The sequence below is a fragment of the Ptiloglossa arizonensis genome, chromosome 5 (assembly GCF_051014685.1).
Source record: "Ptiloglossa arizonensis isolate GNS036 chromosome 5, iyPtiAriz1_principal, whole genome shotgun sequence".
Lineage (NCBI taxonomy): Eukaryota > Metazoa > Arthropoda > Insecta > Hymenoptera > Colletidae > Ptiloglossa > Ptiloglossa arizonensis.
In genome coordinates, this window is record NC_135052.1 from 20,357,483 (window position 1) to 20,383,764 (window position 26,282).

The 26,282-nt window shown below is 36.4% G+C and overlaps 1 protein-coding gene across 3 annotated transcripts in view; it reads left to right on the top strand.

The window, feature by feature from the left end:
- Window positions 1–26,282, top strand: part of LOC143146869 (uncharacterized) — a 138,006-nt gene that overhangs the window by 82,866 nt on the left and 28,858 nt on the right. For all 3 annotated transcript variants that reach the window (XM_076311586.1, XM_076311587.1, XM_076311585.1), the window contains one exon: window positions 24,789–25,105. In XM_076311586.1, coding sequence (XP_076167701.1) covers window positions 24,789–25,105 — 317 coding nt within the window. The remainder of the gene's footprint in view (window positions 1–24,788; window positions 25,106–26,282) is intronic.

Sequence of the window (26,282 nt, forward strand, 5' to 3'; positions counted from 1 at the left end):
TTTGCAATTTTTTGAAACTTTTCCATCCCCTTCTCCTGAACCATATTTTTCAATTTTTTTAAAACTCCTCCATCCCCTTCCGACGAACCATATTTTCAATTTTTTGAAATTCCTCCATCCCCTTCTCACCAATCACATTTTTCAATTTTTTGATACTCCTCCATCCCCTTCTCCTGAACCATATTCACAATTTTTTTAAAAACCCCTCTTCAAAATTCCAAAATCCGTAACGACAAAGTATCTAAAATTCCCCCCGGTTCGATGTAAGAAAAAATCTCACAAATCCAACGTCGTGTCCGAACCGTTCGTAAATTCACCCTCTTTGATAACTCTCGTTGGTTCTTTCGCCGCCCCTTTCTCCGCGCGACCACAAGATGTTACGAAAATCCGTGTGGCTGGATGTTACGACACACTTACACCCGACACATTTTATTAGCGGGGCTTATTAGGTTACCAGATCCATCTCGTAGTGGGTGGATACATAACTCGATGAGGGAGCACGGGTGTACGGTGGTGAGGGGTGGGTTACGAAGGGGGACGGAGGGACTGTTAGAGGACGAGAAAAGGGAGGAACGCTAGGTAGGAGGGTGTAGAGCAGGTGAATCCGGGTCACGCCGGGCCAGGAAGCAGTGACACCAAACCCACCCCCTCGGGCCACCCTTCGCGAACTGGGTCACCTTTCACCCTTATTCCCTTCCTTTGCTCGCGATTCGTCGTTTCCGATCGTCTCGTTCCACCGGGAAGACGAAGAGTCTCGCGTTCCTTTTTTTTTCATCCTTTTTTCTTCTTTCATCCGCCAGCGATCTCCTTTGTGGCTTATGGGGGTGAGCGAAGGGGAGAAAGAGCAGGATGGTACGATAGCGTATAAAATTACACGGGGCGTGATAATTCGACGATTCGCGCGTACGATCAAGTGTATTGTTTCGAATCGTTGGAATTTCAGGGGTGGGGGTAGATTCTGGCGCGCGTTATCATAATCGTTCGTTCTTATAAATTATACATAACGTGGTATCGGTGTTGTTACAAACCCTCGCGAAATTTTCATTCCGCGAGATTCGACGAAGCGACTCGCTGAGACACGAATCGTCGAGTCGAGAATAAATTTATAGGGTACGCGGATATTTGATCGTTTTCTAGTGGAAGGATTGCAAGCGTGTTTGAGCGGTTCTTTGTAAGGATATGTACAGGGTGTTTCAAGATTTAATTGTGTGGAAATATTTTATGAGTATCGCTAAGGAAAAAGTGTCCTGTACACATAGTCTAATAAACGCTTCGTTAGAAAGATATAACAAAAGTATGAGATGATACTTTTCTTCGACCTCGTAAATGTACAGGGTGTTTCAGAATTTAACAGTGTGGAAATATTTTATAAGTATCACTAAAGAAAAAGTGTCTTATAAATATAGTCTAATAAACGCTTCGTTAGAAAGTTATAACAGAAGTATGAGATGATACTTTTCTTCGACTCGTAAATGTACAGGGTGTTTCAGAATTTAATAGTGTGGAAATATTTTATGAATATCACTAAGGAAAAAATGTCCTGTACACATAGTCTAATAAAGGCTTCGTTAGAAAGTTATAACAAAAATATGAGGTGATAATTTTCTTCGGCCTCGTAAATGTACAGGGTGTTTCAGAATTTAAGAGTGTGGAAATATTTTATGAGTATCACTGAAGAAAAAATGTCTTATAAACATAGTCTAATAAACGCTTCGTTAGAAAGTTATAACAGAAGTATGAGGTGATACTTTTCTTCGGCCTCGTAAATGTACAGGGTGTTTCAGGATTTAACAGTGTGGAAATATTTTATGAGTATCACTAAAGAAAAAATGTTCTGTACACATAGTCTAATAAAAGCTTCGTTGAAAAGTTATAACAAAAGTATGAGATGATACTTTTCTTCGACTCGTAAATGTACAGGGTGTTTCAGAATTTAAAAGTGTGGAAATATTTTATGAGTATCACTAAGGAAAAATGTCTTATAAACATAGTCTAATAAACGCATCCTTAAAAAGTTATAAAGTATGAAATTGTAAAGAACTTCCTCTTGGTAGATTATAGTATAAAACTACTTCGATGATATTTATGCGTCTCGTGCTTACTACAAGTATTTGAAGTTCCTGTAATTGATAGATGTAACTTTTATTAAACTACTTTATTTCAAAATAATGGCCATAGTTGTCGATACAACACTCACATCGCTGAAGAATCTTCGGTTGTACAAGTAATTGATAGTTACTACTATTAATAAAAGCGATATCTAGTAAACATAATGTATAGAAACAAATATCATGTTTATATACTTTAGATATATTTATACTTAGATTATATTTATGCTTGGATTTATTTCTATGCTACAATGTACTAACTAAAGGAAAGTTTGTTATGATTTTATATTTTTCTTACAATTTTTTAACGAAGCGTTTATTCGACTATATATGTAAGACTTTTTCTTCTTATTTCTACTCACAGAACTACTCAGAGTCTTGTTCTGTCTAATTAATCGCGTGCAACGAGACATCATAATTGTATTTGTTAAAATACTTTGAATCGCGATATTTCTTTTTCGTAGAGTGAAAAGAAACACAAGGTATGCTTCTACACTTGACCTTGCCCGACTGAATTTATTTTTAGTATTTTATTCAATTTTTGTTAAAACCTTTTCTTTCTTCGCAGATACTCTAGTTTCGAGAACTCGAATTTCAGGGAATTTTCTCTTTGTGCACGATGTATTTATATTTTAATTAAAATTTGTAGAACTAAGAGTTGGGCTCTTACAAAATTTCGAAAGTATTCACTTGTGAGTATTCTACAATTTTTTAATGCGCAAGAAGAATGTTATTTTTGATATTGGACAGTTAAATTTATTACAAAGGACGAAGAATAATTAAACACTTTTTCTTCTAAATAGTGAACAAGGGAAACACAAGGCAGCACCCGGTATATAACCACGAAAATCAACAAATACTGCGCGACAGAACGAAAAAGCGACGGTTCTGTTTCGTTGGTCTTGCAAATGAACGTTTTAATCGTATTGGCGCGTGTACTCTAACATAGTTTGAAACTATTTTGAATAAATGGCTCTCGTGCCCCAAGAATATGAGAACACAGGCAGAAGCCTGGTCTACGTATACGAATCTAATTTCACGATCCAATACTCGACACTGTTCCTAACAAATCATTCCCGAGCATAAATGAATCAAACCACCGAAATAATTTTAACTACCATAATTTCGATTAATTCTTCGTTCTCAATACTTAGTAACAATTCATTTCTCGTTTCTGGTGTACATCCATTTAAAATTGTTCCATTCTTGTTTATATAAATTCCTATTGTCTCCGAATTATTCACGATGTACATTGACAAATTGAGTGAAGAACCAATAAAATTTATTTTAATCTCGATCTCTTTTTCAGATCGATCACAATACAATGATCACAATTTTCGTTACCAGGTGCTCTAAATTTATTGTAACGCACAAGAAAAATCGGTACAGTCGAAACATCGTGTAATTAAATTTAATTGGAAAGCACTAGAGTTAAAAAAAATTCATTAATTGATAGCAATTGGACACAGTTATCGCCGACTCGGGTTTCCGTGTAAGTCGAGACGAAGTTTCTACGAACGACTTCTCATTAGCCGGGAAATGTAAATTGCATGTGCACGAGAAAAATAACGATACTGCACTTTCTGTAATGAACTCGACAACTGATAAGCGGACGGAACGAAGACACGTATACGCCGACGTTTCGTTCGTTTTAAGAAGGTAATTTCGATTTAAACGAAAATTCACAGATAATTTCTCGTTGAACTTTCCAACGAATTTTGTTGAGAAAAAAAATAGTTCGATTCTTCCAGAAACTATTTATCTTGCCCTGAATGTCGACACGCAGACATTACATACATATCGAGTTTCGTTTGTTCTACGCTACATAAAGTGTCTGACCATGTACCGCCATGTTTCACTTGCTCGGTTGTTTCTTATTGTTAGCCTATTCTACCGAATCGATAACTTATTATTCTCTCTGGTCTGGACAATACTGGCTTAACCTACTGTTACACCCATGTAATGGCCCATTATTCCGTTCCTTTACCGCGTCTATACCGAGCTGTTGGTATCTATTATTCTGTTTTCGTACTATCTCCTCCAGGCAGAAAATCACTGCGCCTCTCGAAGGGTCTGACTACGAATGCCATTATTCCACTTATTACTCCGATAGTACACAATTCTCTTTCACTTGTTGCAATTTTTCTGTTCACGAGACACAAGATGCTTCGAGGGGAGTAAATATTTAGTAACGTACTCCCAATTTTATTTTCACGCGAGAATCATTATTCTTTAAAATAAAAATTCTCACATTATCTCAAATATTTTTTATTCAATTCATATCACGATGTATCTTCATTCCATCGAATGCGATATTAAAATTGAATACCGCAGAAAATGTTCACTAATCGCGAAAGAAATCTACAAACGTAGAAAATATTTTCGATATTCATTTTTAACGATCGAATCTAGAAATGATAAAACGATCGCGAAACGTGCAAAAAATATTACACGGACGTGGAAAATATTTTCGATATTCATTTCTCATAATCGAATTTAGAAATCGTAAAATGATCGCGAAACGTGCAAAAAATGTTACACAAACGTATCCACGGTATTCATTATTCATTTTTAATAATCAAATTTCGAAATTATAAAATGATCACGAAACGTGCAAAAAATGTAACACAAACGTATCCACGATATTCATTCTTAACAATCAAATTTCAAAATTATAAAATGATCGCGAAACGTGCAAAAAATATTTAAAGCCTAAAAAATATCTTCGATGTTCAATTTCAATCGTTAAATTTACTAACCATAAAATTACCACTAACGTTGCAAGAAATATTACACGAGGATAGAAAATAAGTTGCAAATATTCTTGTAGAATTTACGAACAGGGAAAACGATCGAAAATGTTCGTTAATCTGATTCCGTTCGATGAACTCGAGTCGCCGGGCTGTCAGTAATATTATATCGACGATTTAATCAATAATAGCACCTGCACACCTATATCTCAGCGCGGCAGGAGTTGCTATAATTAATGCAGCCATGCGCCGGCGGCCTATCCGAAGAAAATCCACCGACCACGTTCAGGATTCCCCAGAAATTAATCTTGACCTGACGTCAGAGCCGCGTTTCACTTCGTACGTAACGTTCTAAAGCGAGTTATCTTCGAGTCCCGATAGGTCCCGACTGATTCGCTTCCCTCGAACGCGATTCGACTCCCTAATCCACGAAGCACGTTTCTCAAGTTGAACGCATCGAGTGTCCCTTTTTTACTCGCGATACCGCTGAATACACGAGACGAAGTTTAATACTTCCTCTGAGCGGAGAATCGTCAAATGACGTTGTTTTAATATATCGGGTTGTTGGGAAAGTAATTTCGTTTTTCAAAATGGAGAATATATAATTTAATAAAATGTTTGGACGTTGTAAAAAAATTGCGTTTCATTTTCACCGAAAAATGAGATGACTTTTAGAACGAGCTAATAGTATGCATATATAGAATATATGTACGTGGTAAGAGTATTGAAAATTGTTTAACGTACGATTGAATGGAATTTAAGTGTGATGATAGAAATGTTGAAAATATTAATTTTGTCAAATATAGATTATTCAAGATTTTAGCTTGTATATTTGTTAAGTGTGACCGAGGCAAAGAAAAGAGTACTGTATGTACGTTGTAATAATATCTACAATTTTTTATTACACGTGGTCGAAGGAAACGTAACTGTAATAATAAGAATTTTGAAAATATTGATGAAATAAAGATCGTTTCAATATTTTTTAACTGCAATCGAGCCAAAGAAAAGAATATATACTGTACACGTGTATATGGTAATAATATTCATGAGTTCTGGTTACACGTGATTGAAAAGATGATAATAGAAATTTTGAAAATACTAATTTCGTTAAATAACGGCCGGTTCGACATTTTTCAAGTACGGTCGAGCCAAATAAAATATTTAAAAACACGTAGAATTTCCTCTATAAATTGATCACCTCAGTCGAACAGGTAATCCGTTAATTATTTTTCATAATGGCATAGAAAAACTTCAAGCACCCAAAAACTTCTAGTTTCGAACCCATTACCTTTTAAGGCAAGTTTTATATGGTCGAACGCTTCGATTCACTGCATTTCCCTTGCTCGTCGGATTATTCAAAACTCGTTAGTCCGTATAATCGCAACGCCATATATAGAGGGAAATTTCAAATTTCGAAACGAATATAGGATTATTTAAGTAGTCGAGAATGTCTGACGATGTAACTAGACATTTTTTTATCTGTACTAACACGAATAGGATTTAGAATAGTTTTTTTTTGTAGAAATTTAATACTCTGGACCAAAATATTAGCATTTGTATACATCTTGTACACAGTGTCGGTGAAGTTATTGAGAAGTTCATCGTGAAATTCACCGTGTTGTTTGTAAATTTATTCTGCGTAAATAATCGAAGCGAACAACTCGGTGATCGCAAATTACGCGACGTCTGGGTCGAAGCAGCCCAGTGGTAATCTCAGTTTTCCTTTAAAGTCCACTTAATTCGAATTTTATTACAAAGACGACCGAGTAATCGAGATACATATCGCGTACGCCATAAAGCGTAATACCTCGACGAGGTGTAATAACGTTTTATTCTCTCGGCAGGGAGGCAGCAAACACTGATATTGCTTCTTACCTCGCGGGGAGCGAAATTGAATGCATCGTGCTTGCGTTTGCGTAACCTTGTCAACGGTTCTTATATATCTACTAAGTTACGCTCACCTTTACGATGTATCGCGCGAAGAAAAAATTCAATTGTCTGAATAGACTCGAAGGAGGCTCGAGAACGTGGAAAGTGGAAATTATTACTTCCATTTAAAACATTAAGTTCGATAGAAATTGCCATTAAGAAACCTCTGAGATACTATAGGTAGCTAATGCTCTACTCTTTATTCTCTACTCTTTACTCTCTACTCTAAATTCTCTATCCTCTACTCTCTACTTTCAGTTCTCTATCCTCTACTCTCTACTTTCAATTTTTTGTCCTCTACTCTCTACTCTCAGTTCTCTAGCCTCTACTCTCTACTCTCAATTTTCTGTCCTCTACTCTCTACTCTCAGTCCTATATCCTCTAGTCACTAATTTCTACTCTCTACTTTGTATTCCTTATTTTCTATTCTACCTAATACTCTACTCTTTATTCTTTACTCTTTACTCTCTACTATAAATTCTCTATCCACTACTCTCTACTTTCAGTTCTTTATTCTCTACTCTCTACTTTCAGTTCTCTGTCCTCTACTTTCTACTTTCAATTTTTTGTCCTCTACTCTCTACTCTCAGTTCTCTATCTTCTACTCTCTACTTTCAGTTCTCTATCCTCTACTCTCTATTTTCAATTCTCTATCCTCGACACTGTACCGTCCAGTCACTAATTTCTACTCTCTACTTTGTATTCCTTATTTTCTAATCCCTACTCTCTACTCCTCATCCTCAATTTTTTACTCTTTACTTTTAATTCTCTAGCACCAACTCTGAACTTCTTATTCCAGATTCTCTACGCTTTAAATTACATTTTTCACTCCCTACTCTCAATTCTCTATCGTCCAACTCTATACTTCTTATTCATTACTCCGTATTTCTTACTCTTTGCTCCCTAGCCTTTACATTTTACTCCTTACTCTCTGCTTCCTACTTTTTCCTCTCTACTCACTAGCTTCTATTCTCTATTTTTTACCCCCAACTCTCTATTACCCACTCGCTACTATCTATTCCCTATTCTCTACTCACTACTCCGTACTCCCTACTCCCTCTTCTCCATCCCCCGCTTCCTGCACTCCGTGTTCCATACTCTTGAACAAACCCTTCCCCAAATTACCCATGTATCTACCCTCGAATATTCATGTCCCTAGTATTTTTCACAAAACCCCCAACTCTCTATTACCCACTCGCTACTCTCTATTCCCCATTTCCTACTCCCTACTCACTACTTCGTACTCCCCACTCCCTCTCCTCCATTCCCCGCTTCCTGCACTCCCTGTTCCGTACTCTTGAACAAACCCTTCCACAAATTACCCGTGCATCCGCCCTCGAATATTCATGTCCCTGGTATTCGTTCGCGAAACACACACCGAAGTAATTATTGCACTTCCGTCGAGTTGCATAATTCCAACCGGTCACATCGGACGTTAATGACCGCGGAAAGAAACGGACGTTAAAATTGGCCGCAATTCTGACCGACCAACGGTGAATTCATTCGCACAGGTTAATAAAACCATCGCCGTACACCGCTCTCCAATTACATGTAATTTCGCCCGCGGCCTATCGCGATACAGGAGCCCGCGTATTATTCCTCCGGCCGGAATCCCGATCCATAATGAAAAGCAGGTAACAAAGCGTGGGAAACGTGGATGCATCGGTACAAACCGATGCCCCACTTTTACACACGGATTTCCATATACTAATAACGTGACCGCTGGGGCATGCATAACGCAGGTTACGCGGTTCAATGATTACGAAGGAGCGGCTCAAACGGGAAACGGGGAGGACGGGGAGGGGGGGGGGGGGGGGGAAGGAACCTCCCTTCGGGAAGCTTAAAATTTTCTTCCACGCGAGATTGGTACGAGGTTTCGCTCAGTCGATATTCAGTCGGTATCGACACGCTCGACGAAAGACTCGCGAATTTCTCGAGCGTATCACACGGAACATTCTTTTCCGCGTCATCGGGCAGCTAACCGCGTCTTCACCAGCCCTTTCACCGCCCGAGATTGCCCTTATGTAAATACAACGCGTTCGCGGGTTATTGCGACCCTTTGATCGAAGGGAGAGACTTCGAGGGTAACTTCGCGTGGAAACGAGGGAAAAGAACACGAGCCTTAGATTTAATTCCATGTAACGTCGGTGAAGGTACACAACTTATTGAAAGTTCGAGATTTGATAACGTCCCGGGGGATAATACATAATCCGAGAACGTAACGATGAACGGGAGGTTTTCAGGTTGCAATGGAATCGTACGAATTTTTAGAACACTCGATATCGACGAAGACTGAAGTTTATTGTATTTCATTGTAAGATATTGTGTGTTTTTCTATTTGTATGCGTATGTGTACTTGAAATACTTTCAATAGATTTTTCCATTATTTTTTAATACAGATTTTTTGTATTTTGGTACTTTAAAGGGTTTGTTAATAAGAGTCTGTTTGATCAAGTATTGTTTCTTTTTCTACTTATTTATTCGTGTAATTTTATTTCCACTTCATATTATTCATACGGTTGCTTCGATTAACAAACCATATGCTTAATTTCAGAGAAAGCAAATCTTCCTTTTGAAAAATTAAAGAGCCAATATTCCTTCGAATATTCGCCATCAAGTACTTTCTAAATAATTATAGAAATTTTTGTACCTAACTCTCAGAGTAAACACAGTTGGTTCGCAATTGTTGCAAGGATTACGCAGTTTGCCGAGAACATTCGTCACACGTTTATTAATCGACCGATAAATCATTCGAGACGAGTTTTAAAGTCTCAACACGCATTACCACAAACGACAACGCTCTCAATATTTTCAAATGGTCAGCCAAGATTAAATCGACAGCTGATAAATCCTATTGAGCGTCCAATGGTGGCCGATCCTGAATGTTGCAATCCCAGTGGGCTTTATTCAAAAATCCACGCGATTAATCGATACCTGGTGCACATAAAGCTCGTGAATGTAGAAAATTAAACCTTAAAATTTCCGAAATGTGTGCGTCCAGTTGTATAATTTTATTCGTAGATAACTCGATCGTATACACGTTTCCAACACAATGTTACCTGACATCGAATGTCCACCGTGTTTATACGAGTTCATCTCGCAAGCCATCGTGCAACATCCGCCAATGATGCATAGGGTATGCAAGAACCTATTCAGCTATTGAAACCATACACCTTTGGAAACGAAACAGCGTTGGACCAACTGCGCTCAAAATATACTCTAAACGCGTTGATATCAACGTATATATGTACGTAATTATTACTGCAAAAGAAATTCTTGATTAACATCCTCGAAATGTATATTTACATTCGTGTTGCGTTCACGAACAACACGAATCAATATCATTGCAAGTTTTCCTTCTCTTCGATAGACAAGTTACATCTCGTCGAAGTCTTGATGTAGTGTCAAGATTTTTTAATATTAATGTCAACTCAGGGATGGAGCCATCTCGTGATAATAGTGGTCGGTTTTAAAATTTTTCAACAACGAACCGGTGAAGTAATATTTACACTGAATGGTGATTCTTTTATGAAGAATTTTGAGGTATTGAAAGTGTCTAGTATTTATAATTCGATATTAAATATGTCAATTATGTCAATTGTCGCTCAATTTAAGAATTGTTACGTACCACATATCGATGAGTGTTATTGAATCGATTGACAGTCGAAATATTTCTCTATTTCCACATTTTCTCTCATTCTCTTCGAACTATATTAGTGTTACACTTGTCTGACAAATCACGATCCTCTTTCACTTATCCTTTTCACTTGTTAAACAACTTTCTGTTTCCGATATTTTCTACCCGCCGTAGTTTCAAAAATTCAACTGGAATTTATTACGAATGAATTACGAACAGAACGAGAATTCGATCGACGTTCGTTTCTCACTCGTGGAAAGATTAATTAGTCGTCGAGGTTAACGACGTAGTTCTGTCGCCGGCGTTTACAGGCCAGCGGAATAAACGAGCAAATAGAAAAATCAGTGACAAGAGCTATTTATCAACGGAACGAAATGCATTTTCGTTTGTTCTTTGATAGCCAGACATCGATACGAAACGTAACACGGTGAATGGTTCCAGTAAAATCGAAAAGCCTCGATACGCACTGAACATCGAAACGCGACATAATTACGTGGTTTCGGGCGGCTAATTAACGGGCGAAATTAATTAGAAAACTCTCCCGACCCGATCGTTATCCTCTCCGTGAACGAGATCCGTTTCGTGCTGCTCTTCCGCAGGGCGGAAAGAGGGCCGCGTCAAAAGGTACGCGGCAACGATTTTTCGATTCAAAACTCGGCAAGAACATTATTCGGCTGGCTGAGATTTTGCATAAGTTAATTGCCAGTGGGATTATACGCGGGTATCGAATATAAAGAAAGGCAAGGGGGAAGGGGAGGCTGCGAGGATATTAACGTTGGATGACGCTGGCGGCTTTAAACCAACTATGGAGCGCCGATGAAAGACGTGAAATTAAATGAAAAACAGATTACACGAACCGTGATTCTGGTAACCGGGCTGCAACGGTGACCGAGAACAAAATGAATCGGAAATATTACTGTCGACTCGGGGGATGAGGCTATCTCGTGATAATTATGGTTGGTTTTGACATTTTTTAACATAGAACCGGTGAAGTAATATTTACATTGAATGGTGATTCTTTTTTTGAAGAATTTCGAGGCATTGAAAGTGTCAAGGTTTTTTGATGTTAGTGTTGACTTAAGGGATGAAGCTATCTCGTGATAATTATGGTTGGTTTTGACATTTTTTAACATAGAACCGGTGAAGTAATATTTACATTGAATGGTGATTCTTTTTTTGAAGAATTTCGAGGCATTGAAAGTGTCAAGGTTTTTTGATGTTAGTGTTGACTTAAGGGATGAAGCTATCTCGTGATAATTATGGTTGGTTTTGACATTTTTTAACAACGAACCGGTGAAGTAATATTTACATTGAATGGTGATTCTTTTTTTGAAGAAGAATTTCGAGGGATTGAAAGTGTCAAGGTTTTTTGATATTAGTGTCGATTCGAGGGATGAAGCTATCTCGTGATAATTATGGTTGGTTTTGACATTTTTTAACATAGAACCGGTGAAGTAATATTTACATTGAATGGTGATTCTTTTTTTGAAGAATTTCGAGGCATTGAAAGTGTCAAGGTTTTTTGATGTTAGTGTTGACTTAAGGGATGAAGCTATCTCGTGATAATTATGGTTGGTTTTGACATTTTTTAACAACGAACCGGTGAAGTAATATTTACATTGAATGGTGATTCTTTTTTTGAAGAAGAATTTTGAGGCATTGAAAGTGTCAAGGTTTTTTGATGTTAGTGTCGATTCGAGGGATGAAGCTATCTCGTGATAATTAGGGTTGGTTTTGACATTTTTTAACATAGAACCGGTGAAGTAATATTTACTTTGAATGGTGATTCTTTTTTTGAAGAATTTCGAGGCATTGAAAGTGTCAAGGTTTTTTGATGTTAGTGTTGACTTAAGGGATGAAGCTATCTCGTGATAATTATGGTTGGTTTTGACATTTTTTAACAACGAACCGGTGAAGTAATATTTACATTGAATGGTGATTCTTTTTTTGAAGAAGAATTTCGAGGGATTGAAAGTGTCAAGGTTTTTTGATATTAGTGTCGATTCGAGGGATGAAGCTATCTCGTGATAATTATGGTTGGTTTTGACATTTTTTAACAACGAACCGGTGAAGTAATATTTACATTGAATGGTAATTCTTTTTTTGAAGAATTTCGAGGCATTGAAAGTGTCAAGGTTTTTTGATGTTAGTGTCGATTCGAGGGATGAAGCTATCTCGTGATAATTAGGGTTGGTTTTGACATTTTTTAACAACGAACCGGTGAAGTAATATTTACATTGAATGGTAATTCTTTTTTTGAAGAATTTCGAGGCATTGAAAGTGTCAAGGTTTTTTGATGTTAGTGTCGATTCGAGGGATGAAGCTATCTCGTGATAATTAGGGTTGGTTTTGACATTTTTTAACAACGAACCGGTGAAGTAATATTTACTTTGAATGGTGATTCTTTTTTTGAAGAAGAATTTTGAGGCATTGAAAGTGTCAAGGTTTTTTGATGTTAGTGTCAATTTAAGGGATGAAACTATCTCGTGACAATAGTGGTTGGTTTTGAAATTTTTTAACGAACCGGTGAATATTTATATTGAATATTCATGGTAATTGTGATTTTTTACGAAGAATTCTAAAGCATTGAAATTTTCAAATATTTTTAATACTGATGTCAACTCAAAGAATTACATCCCACTTTGCGTTGATTATATAATTCTCCTTTTAATATTACCAGTAATTATTTATGAAAATTTGATTGGTTGTACTGACAAGATTTATTGATCAAAATAAATTCTATCGACGATTCGACCGAATAAAAATTCTATTGAGGAGAAATTATAGATAGTATAAAGTGAATAAAAAACGTAAAAATAGAAAATATAAATCAGAAATAATTTTAACTGGTTCCATGAATTAAGTAATTCGCCTAAAAGTAAAAATAAATTATGGTGTAGAGTATTGTAACGAATAAAGTAATAATAATTCGTAATTTAGGTTTGTCCTTTTATGTACAATATTTTAAATATCCCATAAAATGTTGCTAAAGATAAGTTCTTGTTTTGCATTAGTTAAATACTATTCACTCACACATCTTCCCAGTTTCATTCATTTTATTCATATTATTTCTCATTCATATTTTTTGTATTTATTTATACACATTTCAGGTTTCCTATATTATTATTTTCCCTGAAGAGGGTAAGCTCCACTTGACCGAAACGTCGAGAGTATTTTTTTGTATGGGTAAAGTTTGCTCACATGTCCAAACAAATTGGATGCCTTTATTGCTTTTTTAGATCAACGATATCGTGAGCGAAAAATGTTAGACGTTTCGCTCCTTCAAATTTTCCAAAATTTGGCATTATGATATACAAATTTTACATAACTTATATTATTCTTTTCAATCGCGAAATTCATCCATCAAACCTGGCCTGTATATCGTGTTATTTTCTAGTAATATATACATATTTCTGTCATGTTAACATCTATAATATTTGTTACCATTTCGTTTCAATACATTTTACATTAGAATAACTTTCTCTTACTTTACATGCATTAAAGTATCTTTATGTTATCTTATATTAGAATAACCTTCTCTTACTTTGTATCTATTAAAATAACTTTCTAATTTTCTATTAGAACAATTTCTCGATTTTCGAAGGATTCCTTTTATCTGTTAACAGTAGTTTCTAGATTGCTGTAACAAGTCATGCTAATAACCAGTACGCGCATACGTAACCTGATAAAGCATTATTCAATGGATATCGAATACGTGTGCAAATCAGTCTGATACTCTGTTATCTATTTATCACTTGGCAGACTTTGAAAATCCAGAGTAATTCGTCTTTCAAATTAGGTTCCTCGACTCTTTACACTGATCTGTTTCTTTGATATACGTTTCCAATTTTTTTAATTTAACTTTTCAGACGATTACGATATTCATTGCTCGGATAAGACACTAGTTCACTCTGATAACAGTACATTTGTTCAATTATTTAAAACACAAATATCCCTATATAAAAATTGATCAAATAATAACTAGTAGTATAAAGTCTCAAACAATCCTTTTTATGTAATGTCAAGTCATCTTCGGTAAGAAATAACATAAAATTATACAGTCATAAGATAAAACGAAGGAAATTGTAATCTACGTAAGATAAAATAAAGAACACGAAGAGTGACAAAATACCTACTAAATTATATTATAAAAAGGTAGAATAAAAATTAGAAAAAGTAAAAGCATGAGTGGAATTAGATATGATGTGAATTATACAAATTAAAATATACATATATATGAAAATATGTAGAATGTGAATCCAAAACACAAATTATCATTGAGTCGAGTGAAAATTATTTATACACAACTTACAATTATGCATATTTCTTTTTGTACATAATTTGAAATCTCACCACAAGCAATGTTCTTTTGTAATATTGGACTTTACTTAGTATAATTCACAATAACTTTTATACCGTTCGATACAAAAATTCCTCGAAAGAATCGAAGAAAATTTTTCACTTATCTACGTGTGCATGTTATCAATGATCGACTTTCCGCTTTTATTACTATTCCAGAAGAGTATCGTGTACTGATTTCCAATTCCCTGTTCCTGGTTTACTTTCCTTTAACATTTCGTACAGGATTTCTGCATACATATTGCTTCTACAAGATATTACGTTTTCTTACCTCGTACCTGCGAGATTCATTCCGCAAATAGATAAACATGCAAATGAGCACCCCGAAGGGTTAAGGTTTCTTTGTTCACTTTGACGCGTAGTGTAAGTATTCGAAATTTGGAGTAACCTTTTTCCGCTACACTGTGCAAATGCTGGATCATGTAAATTCCCCTTATCGAACAGAGGGTAGACTAAACGGCTCTCGAAACGTTAAGGGCTTCGAAGTTTCGCGTGAAACTTTCCAGGGAGCCATGGATCTGCGAACTTACAGGTTTTGCAACATCTAAGAGAGCTTCAATGGATATCGAAAATTTCGTTCTTAAAATTGTCGACTGTCCCATCGATCTGCATGTATTTGCAATGCTCTTGACTTTACAATATTGAAATTCTTTTCTGCGAACGTGGACAGTCTCGAGTGCTTTTTGTTTAATACTAATACCATATATTGTAGAAAGAGAAAAAGAAAAGTTTATTTAATACGCGAGTACGTACACGCACACGTAATACGTATTCTATGGAGAAGAAGAAATCTCACTCGACAAATTTATTAAAATAAAATTAGACAACCGTCGCGAGGCAAACTCATTCGACGCTGTTATATTATTTACGCGTTGTAACGCGTTAGAAAAAAAATTTTATTCGAGATTGTTTTCTCTTTCTCACTACAATACAAGAACATAAGTGGAGACACTATCATTTGTCTATGAATTCGTGTAACTCGAGACCGTGTCGCTCGAGGACTCACTCTACCCACTCTACTCACTCTACTCTACTCACTCTACTCACTCTACTCACTCTACTCACTCTACTCACTCTACTCATTCTACTCATTCTACTCACTCTACTCACTCTACTTACTTTACTCACTCTACTCACTCTACTCACTCTACTCACACTACTCTACTCACTCTACTCACTCTACTCTGCTCACTCTACTCACTCTACTCTGCTCACTCTACTCACTTTACTCACACTACTCTACTCACTCTACTCTGCTCACTCTACTCTGCTCACTCTACTCTACTCACTCTACTCTGCTCACTCTACTCTGCTCACTCTACTCTACTCACTCTGCTCTTCTCACTCTACTCCACTCACTCTACTCTACTCACTCTATTCACGTCTCTCTACTCGCTCTACTCTACTCACTCTATTCACGTCTCTCTACTCGCTCTACTCTACTCACTCTGCTCGTGTAACCAAATACACGAGTGTCTTTTGATACTGATTCGCATAGTTCGTTTGTAATAACAATTATCGAGACGAAGTCGCGATTCCGGGAGACGCGCCTCGGCGTCGATGCAATTCCTTGACAATCGTCAAAATTCAGTTTCTATGTGCCCCAGGAACATGTAGGAGACGTTGATTGCAAATTGGAGCCGAGTTCAAAGTAACCAGGATTCGCGGTTAATGTCAAACGCGACTGGATGTAATTTCAGACGCTGGAAACGATGTTCATAGCGATACCGGCAATTCGGGATTAATTGAAATTCAAGCGAACGAACGAAAAAACGTATCGCTGTTTCGTGACGCGCAATAACCTTGTTGGAGCTTTAATTACGGTTCGCATAATTGGTTTCAATCCGATACATCGTCGTTCAATTCCTAGTTAAATATTTTCCATTTCGTTGAATTTCGTGAGAGAAAACTTTGACAAACTTTTATTATTACTTCGATGGTAAAAAATCTTGAAAATATTCTCTCGTATTTGGACTTTTCTACCCATATTCAAACATACGTTCATTAAAGAATGATTTTTAATAGTAAAAATTCCATGATCATGGTATCTTGAAGAACAAATTTTGTTGAAAATTTGTTCCATTACGATTCTTTCCTTCCTTGTACGAAATATAGAAATACAAAGATGTGTATAAAATACAAAAGAAACGTAAATGTTATAAAGTAAGAGTAGTGCATTCGAGAAGAGAAAAGCAGAAGATGAATTATTAAAGGAATAAAAAAGTTTTCACTTTATACTCTTGTGCATCACGAGCAGGAACAGTATTGCACAAAGTCGATAGACTTTGCTCCAATAGTAATTCTCCTTCAAAAAATAACTTGTCAAAGAATATCTAATTGCAAGAATATTCACTGTCGAGGTAACTACAAGACAAAAGAAGATCAAGAATCTGCCTTTCTTTTCATTACTAATACTATTCACCAATCTTCAAAAAATTTAATCTGAAATATCTCTTTCGACAGTCGAGCTCCAAAAGAAAAAAATATACAAAGAAAATCAACTTTTGCAAAAGTGCTCGACCCTGATGTCTCCCTTAAGTATATTCTACCTTATCATAGTTGCACAATCCATCATAATTCTATTATATTTGTCTCGTTCGCAATCGACTGTCATCTCCACATAGTATTTTTTGCACGAACTGTCCCACTTCGAATTGTCCGGCTACACTTCTTTCTATTATTACAGCACGAGGACGTCTGGCTCGTTCGATTGAACACGAACAGTTATATTCTACTTAAATACCAATCTACCTAACTTCCATAAACGAGTAACCATTCCTCATTGAATCGTCCGACTTTTCACGATCCTCTTCTACTGCCACGAACAATCCCTGTCCTCTTGGTTCGAAGACACACGGTTCTGTTCTACTTATGGATTGGCCCAGCTCCTCCACGTGAAAAGCACTTCCCTTTTTCAAAAGGTCTGACTTGGTACGATCCTCCAACACTGGCACGAACAGGCAGCTTCCGTTCGTCCAACGATGCATAATCTTATTCCATTCACGAACTATGTCTACCTGATCCTTCCAATGGAATGCAGCCAATTCTTGGCTGTCCGTGTGTTTTTTTTTCTTCTTTTATCCAACGTAAAGATTCTGTGTTCGAGGAACAGTTGCACAGTTCCACTCGATTTAAAAATATTCGATAAGCGTCTTCCTTCGCCGAATAAAGCGTGCTAGCTTTATCAAAGTTGTGTGGCAACGAACGATCCTCTTCCACGACAATGAAGATTTCCGTGGTTCATTTCTCGGCTCTATTGTACTTGGAAATGTCTGTTCTACCTGAGAACATATTATACATTCTACACGAGAATACCTATTCTACTTGGGAAGTATCTGCTCCATTTGGATTTCTCTGATGTGAAGCACCGATTCTTTTTCATACACCTGACTACGTATTATTCTCTTCTACTGACACATCGAGAAGAAACTTTCAAATTATTGAATCGAATCTGAAAATTGTCACTAAGAATAAATTTTATCCCTCCAATTTCCCTGTGTCTACTATATGGACTGTTCTACTCTGATTAAAGAATATTCTCCAAGTGAAAAATATTTACAGACTATCGGTAACTTTTTCCTCCGAATGAAGAACAATTGAAGATGTGATTATCCGCTTCGAACAAAGGACACAATTGTATTTACCTTTTCGTGGATTCTTTTCTACAGAATTTCGATTTAACACAATCCAGAAAAAAAAGAACCAAGACTTAGACGATAACTTGTTTCTCTCTACACACTGTACTCCGAGTCTTGACTTCCACGTGAAGACAGAATCGAGTGTAATACCACGCTTTGAGTCGATCGTTTATGCTCAATCCTCTTACAACTATAAGCACTTGGTCTACTCGTCCGACCGTGCACAGTTTCATTCTACTTGACAAACGATGAACATCGCTTCCGATGACCAGAGAGAGGAAACGGGACGAAGAATCAACGTTCGTAACGAACAAATGAAAGCACCGTGGGGGTTTCTCTGACGGATTCGTCGCCATTTGGTAGTAGTCGTCGCGATGACGGAAAAGGCTTCCGTGGTAGGACGACCGGAAGTTGGCCAGGAGGGTAGACAGGCTCGAATGAATAATAACGGGACCGTAGCGAGTGGTTTGTCGTCGAAACTAACTAAGGTCTCCAGGAGCTCATTTCGCAGCGCGCCGCGTAATTTAATTTCCGTGCAGCGATTTCTCCATTCCTTCTAAATGTATCTTGCCTCCGCATCGAAACCTGACCCGCTCGGAGATATTATTCCCCGAGATATTATTCCTCGTGTTCCCGGTTGGAAAATTAATTTCATCGATTACCGACGTTATCCAGTTTCGTTCGCTCGGCTAGGCGTTTCGGTATTTCGACCGACTTGAAATCTTGGCGAGAGCACACCTCCACCTTGCGTTTCGAACACCGAGGTTTCATTGTTCATTGTTCGCGAGAGAATTGATTTTTTTGGGACTCTGGTGTTTAGTCTTCATTTTCTGATCGCTAGTCTTTGGCGATCTCTATTCTCTATTCTGTATCGTTTATTCTCTGCTCACGGTGCAGAGTAGTATAGGGTAGGAATAGAGCAACTATTTTGTGCTCAGAGTATTGAGTAGGAGTAGAGAGTTCTATTCTCTGCTCAGAGTATTGAATAGGAGTAGAAAGTTCTATTCTCTGCTCACAGTACAGAGTAGTATAGAGTAGGAATAGAGCACCTATTTTGTGCTCAGAGTATAGAGTAGGAGTAGAGAGTTCTATTCTCTACTTAGAGTATTGAGTAGGAGTAGAGCGTTCTATTCTCTGCTCAAAGTATTGAATAGGAGTAGAAAGTTCTATTCTCTGCTCAGAGTATTGAGTAGGAGTAGAGAGTTCTATTCTCTACTTACAGTATACAGTAGAAATTGAGAGTTCTATTCTCTGCTTAGAGTATTGAGTACTAGTAGAGAGTTCTGTTCTCTACTCAGAGTATTGTATAGGAAGAGAGAGTTCTATTCTCTACTCAGAGTATAGAGTAGAAATTGAGAATTCTATTCTCTACTCAGAGTATTGAATAGGAATAAAGAGTTCTATTCTCTACTCAGAGTATAGAACACACATTGAGAACTCTATTCTCTACTCAGAGTATAAAGTAGAAATTGAAAGTTCTACTCTCCACTCACAATAGAGTAGAAATTGAGAGTTCTGTTCCCTATTCACAATGTAGAGTAGGAATAAATTACTCTGTTTTCTACTTTTTATTATGTAGTACCTACTCTTTTCTCCCTATTACGTAGTGTATACTTTCTACTCTTTCTCCTGTACAGTTTCTACTCACTATTCTCTATTATCCACTCACCCACTCACCCACTACCCATAATTCCATATTAATCTATTCATTCGTACAATACAAGTAAAATGTCCACCCCTTGGGAGAAATCTTCTCTAACTTCTTATAATCAATTTTCATTGGTCGCTAGAACAATGAGCATCTTAAATACGCCAATTATACTAGGTTGTTCGATAAGTTTCGTCGTTTCTTTCACTGTAAAAAAATACAATGACGCTTCAACTTCGGACAACTGCAAATATACGAACTAATCGACAAATCTACATGAAACTTCGCACACGTTCACCAAACAACAGTACCGTCTTTAAAAATAAAAATAAAAAATAAAACGACAAACCTAGTAGCTCCATTTCTTATCGAACGACAAAACAAATCGAGCAATCTATTACATTCTTCTGTTTCGTTCCCTTTTCTAGTGGAGGCAAACCTGGATGGAATATCGAAGTACCGGAACGTTGTTTCGCATAAATTTCCGTTTCGTTCGTAATAATTTGCAAACGAACTTTCATTTTGCAATTGAAGTTGTATCCCCCGAGGAGGGTCCGCGGCCAGAACGGTGACACGGGATTACAATTTACCTCGTGTCGTCGGGTGACCAATCACCGTGCTACGTGTCTCTGCGAAAAAGCTGAAAGCTTCAAGTAGTCCGAAATTCAGTTTTCCGTGGAAAATGGTGCACGAAACGAGGTTGGTGGGGATCCGCGCGGCCAGATACTCCCCAAGTAACTCTTTCTTAATCTCTCGGGGGAGAAAAAATCTGATCCACGGGACAAGAGGAGGGGTGAACGTGGAGGAGGGGCGTCCCTTTCGAATCGACGACGATACGAAAATTGGATTGCGCCATTGGCGGTGGATGTGCTCGATGTCGCGGCAACCGAAACGTTTTCGCGCGAAAAAGCCCGAATACTCGTCACACCGGTAGCGAATGAAATTTGCGCGCGCGTAAAAAGAGAAAAGCAACCTACCCGAGGAATCTCGGCAAAGCAGACGATTCGTTGCCTTCGGGACCGTGACGATTCGTGTCTCCCTTTCAAACGTTTGCATTCGATTTGAAAGAGTTGTCGCAGCATGGGCCGACGACTCGATGATTCAGTGATCTCTTTCTACAGTTTTTTTTAATGGAGAATTTTATTCGTGCTACGTAACTGCTTCTGTAGAAAAATTACACTCGTGAATAGTTAATTCTATCAGGTTGCTGGATACTCTTCTTAGTACTTATTTGGAATATTTAACGTTTCAACGAGGCTGGCTGGAAACGTTACAGCGAAATTTTAAACGTTAAATGCGTTTGTCCGTTCGTGTACTTTTAACGTAATTTTTTAGAAACTGTTTTTTTTTCTAACTTGAGTATCTATTCTTGGAAAGTGTCCAGTTGGCTCGAAACCTTATATTCAGAGTAAGATTCTCCATTTAAAAATTTGAATTTTATTCAATTTTGATGTTTTATTACTATTACGAATATTAAATATACACACGGAGAACGGATACATTAATACATGGAAAATAAATATTTCTTCATGGAAGTACGAAAGGAAAAATATTATACTTTCTTTTCGTAGATATTATATTTCTTCTCTTTTACACTTATTGTCTTACCTGAAAATTCAAATTTTATCCAACTCCGATCCTGCACTGTATTAATTACCGTTACGATTATTAAACATACACGAGAAAGAGATTATTAAACATACATTAATACGTGTAAAATAAAATATAAAAGAAAAAGTATTCTCATCTTTCCTTTTTGTATATATTTTATTTTTCCTCTTTTACATTTATTTATATTTCTGTCGTCGCGATCGATCTATATACCGAATTTGTATTGTTATCGATTTAAAAATTGAAAGCTTAATACGTAGAGGCGATTGGCTACGGTACAACCGGGCCTGTGAAAAACGATAACGTTCCCAATCTCCATTCGAAGACAAATTAACGAGAAAGAGAGAAAGCCTCGTAGCTTTGTAAAAGGATCGAAGCCATTGTTCCGGCAAAGTAGTCGCCGACAGGGAGAAAAGAAAGAAAACCACTCCATTCCAGATTGCAGTAAATCACACCTTTAAATCTCGCATCAAAGCGACTCCCTTTGACTTGGAGCTTTCTCACCGCACGTTGAAAAGGGGGCCAGACTTACCCGAAGATCGAATAATTAACCGAAGAGGACGTCGACGGGCTTCATCGACGGTTATCGATTTATTATTTGGTCCAAGAGGCTGCACTTGGTTCGAAGTCTGTTTGAGAACACTGGAATCGAGAACGAGTTTACGATGTGTCGCTGTCCACGACAGAACAAACTTTTTCGTGCTTTAAAGGAATCAATTACTATCGAGGAAGATATCAAGGCCTTTTCTTATTTTCCTTAATTGGCTGCAAACAATGGGGACAGGGTTTCTCTTTTGTTTCTTTTTAATGAATTTAACTCTTCCTCCTTTTTCATTGTTTCTATCCTTCTTTGACTTTTATTACTTTTTCCTTAACTATTCTCCAATGATGTTCTTCAACGTTAGTTAATTTCTTGTTTGCTCTCATTCGAGAATTTCTCGATGAAATTTCAGATATTTATTTTCTTCTTCAATTTAAATTATAACAAACCCAAATTATTTATCGTGATAATATATTATCGTGATAATATTCTTTGAAATTCTTTAACGTTGTTAATTTCTTGTTTGCTCTCATTCGAGAATTTGTCGATGAAATTTCGGGTATTTATTTTCTTCTTCTTCAATTTAGATTATAACAAACACAAATTACTTATCGTGATAATATTCTTTGAAATTCTTTAACGTTGTTAATTTCTTGTTTGTTCTCATTCGAGAATTTCTCGATGAAATTTCAGATATTTATTTTCTTCTTCAATTTAGATTATAACAAACCCAAATTATTTATCGTGATAATATATTATCGTGATAATATTCTTTGAAATTTTTTAACGTTGTTAATTTCTTGTTTGTTCTCATTCGAAAATTTGTCGATGAAATTTCGGGTATTTATGTCTTCTTCTTCAATTTAGATTATAACAAACCCAAACTACTTACCGTAATAATATTCTTTGAAATTCTTTAACGTTGTTAATTTCTTGTTTGCTCTCATTCGACAACTTGTCGATGAAATTTCAGATATTTATTTTCTTCTTCAATTTAGATTATAACAAACCCAAATTACTTATCGCAATAATATATCAATAATATATTAATGAAAAAAAGATTATTATTATGATGATATTCTTTGAAATTCCATCTATCGTGTCACATCGTCGTAGCAATTTAATTTACGACCTTTCTATAATATATCTCGTGCTCTGCTATACTTTACTTAATTTCGAAGAAAAGCTCTACTCACGGCATAATTGAACGTTACAAGTCTCTCTTGGTTCGAAAAGACCCGGCAGCGGTACGACGAGGATTAATCACGTTCATCGAGAACGAAACGGTGAACACCTGGTCCTGGTTCACGGTAAACGTTGCAAAGTGACTTCAATTAGGGGCCATTATGGCCTCGACCCGTAGGCCGGATAACGCGATTCCACGAAACGCGTTGTGTTATTCCGCCAGATTATGGAACGCTATTGCCGAGAGAGTGTCGATGTCAGGTGTTCGTTCGCATTTCCTGTGAAATGCTGTTTAGTTCGACTATACCTAAATTCCTAAACGGTTTACTCTATCCACGGTTTCGAACAATTTGATTAACCCTCGAAGTACCATGTCTGGGTCTTTTCGAACCCAGACAGACTTTTATATCGTACGAAGAATAGAATTTTTATTCAATGATACATTTTTTACGACGACACAAAATATGATGTAAAATCAACTGAATTTAATTCCATATTAAATTAATTTAAGTGTACCGTTACTTGTACTCTTTCCTTTCGATAAAGCAAAAAAATACAAAGAATAGAATTTTTACTCGATGATATTTATTTTTTACGACGATATAGCGTATGATATAAAATCAACAGAATTTAATTGCACATCACACTACTTTAAGTGTATCGTTACTTTTATTCTTTCCTTTCAATAAAACAAAAAAATACAAAGAATAGAATTTTTATTCAGTCATATATTTTTTACGACGATACAAAATATGATGTAAAATCAACTGAATTTAATTCCATATTAAATTAATTTAAATGTACCGTTACTTATACTCTTTCCTTTCGATAAAGCAAAAAAATACAAAGAATATAATTTTTACTCGATAATATTTATTTTTTACGACGATTTAGCATAAGGTATAAAATCAACAGAATTTAATTGCACATCACACTACTTTAAGTGTATCGTTACTTTTATTCTTTCCTTTCAATAAAGCAAAGAAATACAAAGAATAGAATTTTTACTCGTTGATATTTATTTTTTACGACAATATAAAATATGATAAAAAGTCAACAAAATTCAAGTATTACAATAATTTAAATGTACCGTTACTCGTACTCTTTCCTTTCCTCGTCAAAGCAAACAGTTGGAAAGATTTATTTTTTATTGGTTCCGAGAGTGAATAATTGAAACGTGTAACAAAATTGTTCACTATTTTGGCCTCTGTTTACGACTATTTTTAAATCGTAAATCGGCTAGAAATACTTATCTCGGCTAGAAAATATCCAAATACCATGGAACGTTTATCGAGTACCAAGAATATTTCACTAACCCGTGTTTCCAACGGTAAAACTACAATAAAAAAAAAAATAAAATGAAGTTTCTTGTTTATTCGCAGAATGTCTAACGAGAACGCGCCAGTCTGCGGCTGCGGGAAGGTTGTCGAGATATCGAAATCTCGAAACGGGGCGCTGTCCTCGAAGAAGGTGACACTCAAGTTACAAAAGTCGAAGGGTGGAAAATCGGAGGTATGGCCCGTGAAGAAGCAGCAAGACGAGGCTCGTTCGAAGAACAAAACTTCCGAGACTGGAAGCAGCAGTTCTGTCGCGGAGCAAGCGAGACAAACAACGAAAAGCAGCAAATACGAGAAACGATTGAATCACTGGAGGAGGACCAGAAGCGCCGATAGAATGGAGTCACATTACACTTACATAGGTCAGTATCGTAACACGTTATCAATTTTATTAATTATTTCGTCCACGGACCCGGATCCCCGCACTGTTTAACGTTTCGTGGAAAAAGTTCGATTCGATACTAAACGTTCGAAGCACAAGTTGGAAATATAAAATGCACTTGGCAGTTAGAAATAACGAAAGTTTTTCATCGAAAGAAGTAAATGCACTTTGGTGGTCATAGAAAATTTTCTCACGATTGTTAAACCAAAGTGGCAGAAATCACAACCGAGGCAATGACTAAACTTTCTTGTACATGATAATCGAAATGTAGTATTTTTATGATAATATTAAAAATACGTGTACGAGAGCGAAAAATTTTCCTAACTGGGTAAAATATTCAATCAAGGCTGATGGAATGTAGATTAAATGTTAAAATTATTTCAGAAATATTCAGATCGTTGTGACGTACGTTTGTGAAATATCTGATGAATTATTTTACGAAAGGAATGTAATTTTGTTCGCCCGGTCGTACTAATTATTATTTCAGTCAAATATGGAAAAAGAAGAATTTTCACCTTCTGGTTAAAAGAAAAATATTATAAGTTGAAATTGTAATATGGGATATTTCACAATGAACAAAAAAAAATTTCATCATCCAATGGAGTAAATGTCATTCCATTCGAATAAAAGTCTGCTTGTCTCCACAGTAGAGAAATCCAATGGGTATTTAAAAGTGCAGCCTGCGTAGAAACTTTTAATCAAATTAATGGAAATAAAAGTACCAGATTGGAAGTATAAATTATAAAAAAAGAAGTCTGGAACTCGGGAAAAGTTTAATAAAATCGACCTGGTAGCCAATGTGTTGAACGATGGTGACACCAATGAGAAACGTTTGTAAAGTATCAGATGTTAATTTTAACGAAAGTTCGCAGATTTGTGCAGCAGCTAAAAACGAAAGACGTATACTTTTCCGAATGACGAAAATTCACGTTCAAATAGTAAAATACTCGTCAAAGTTTCAACTCTCTAATTATATCTGCAAAACTGTCGGAGATGCAACTAAATTTTTCGAACAAATTTTTTACGATACTTTTTAGAAAATAATATGACGTTTCACCAACGAGCAAATCGATGAAAAAGTTTTTATCTTACTCTTCGCAACTATTATTTTCAGTTGTCTATTCAAAGGCAGTTGTAGAATTTGGTATCGATAGCTC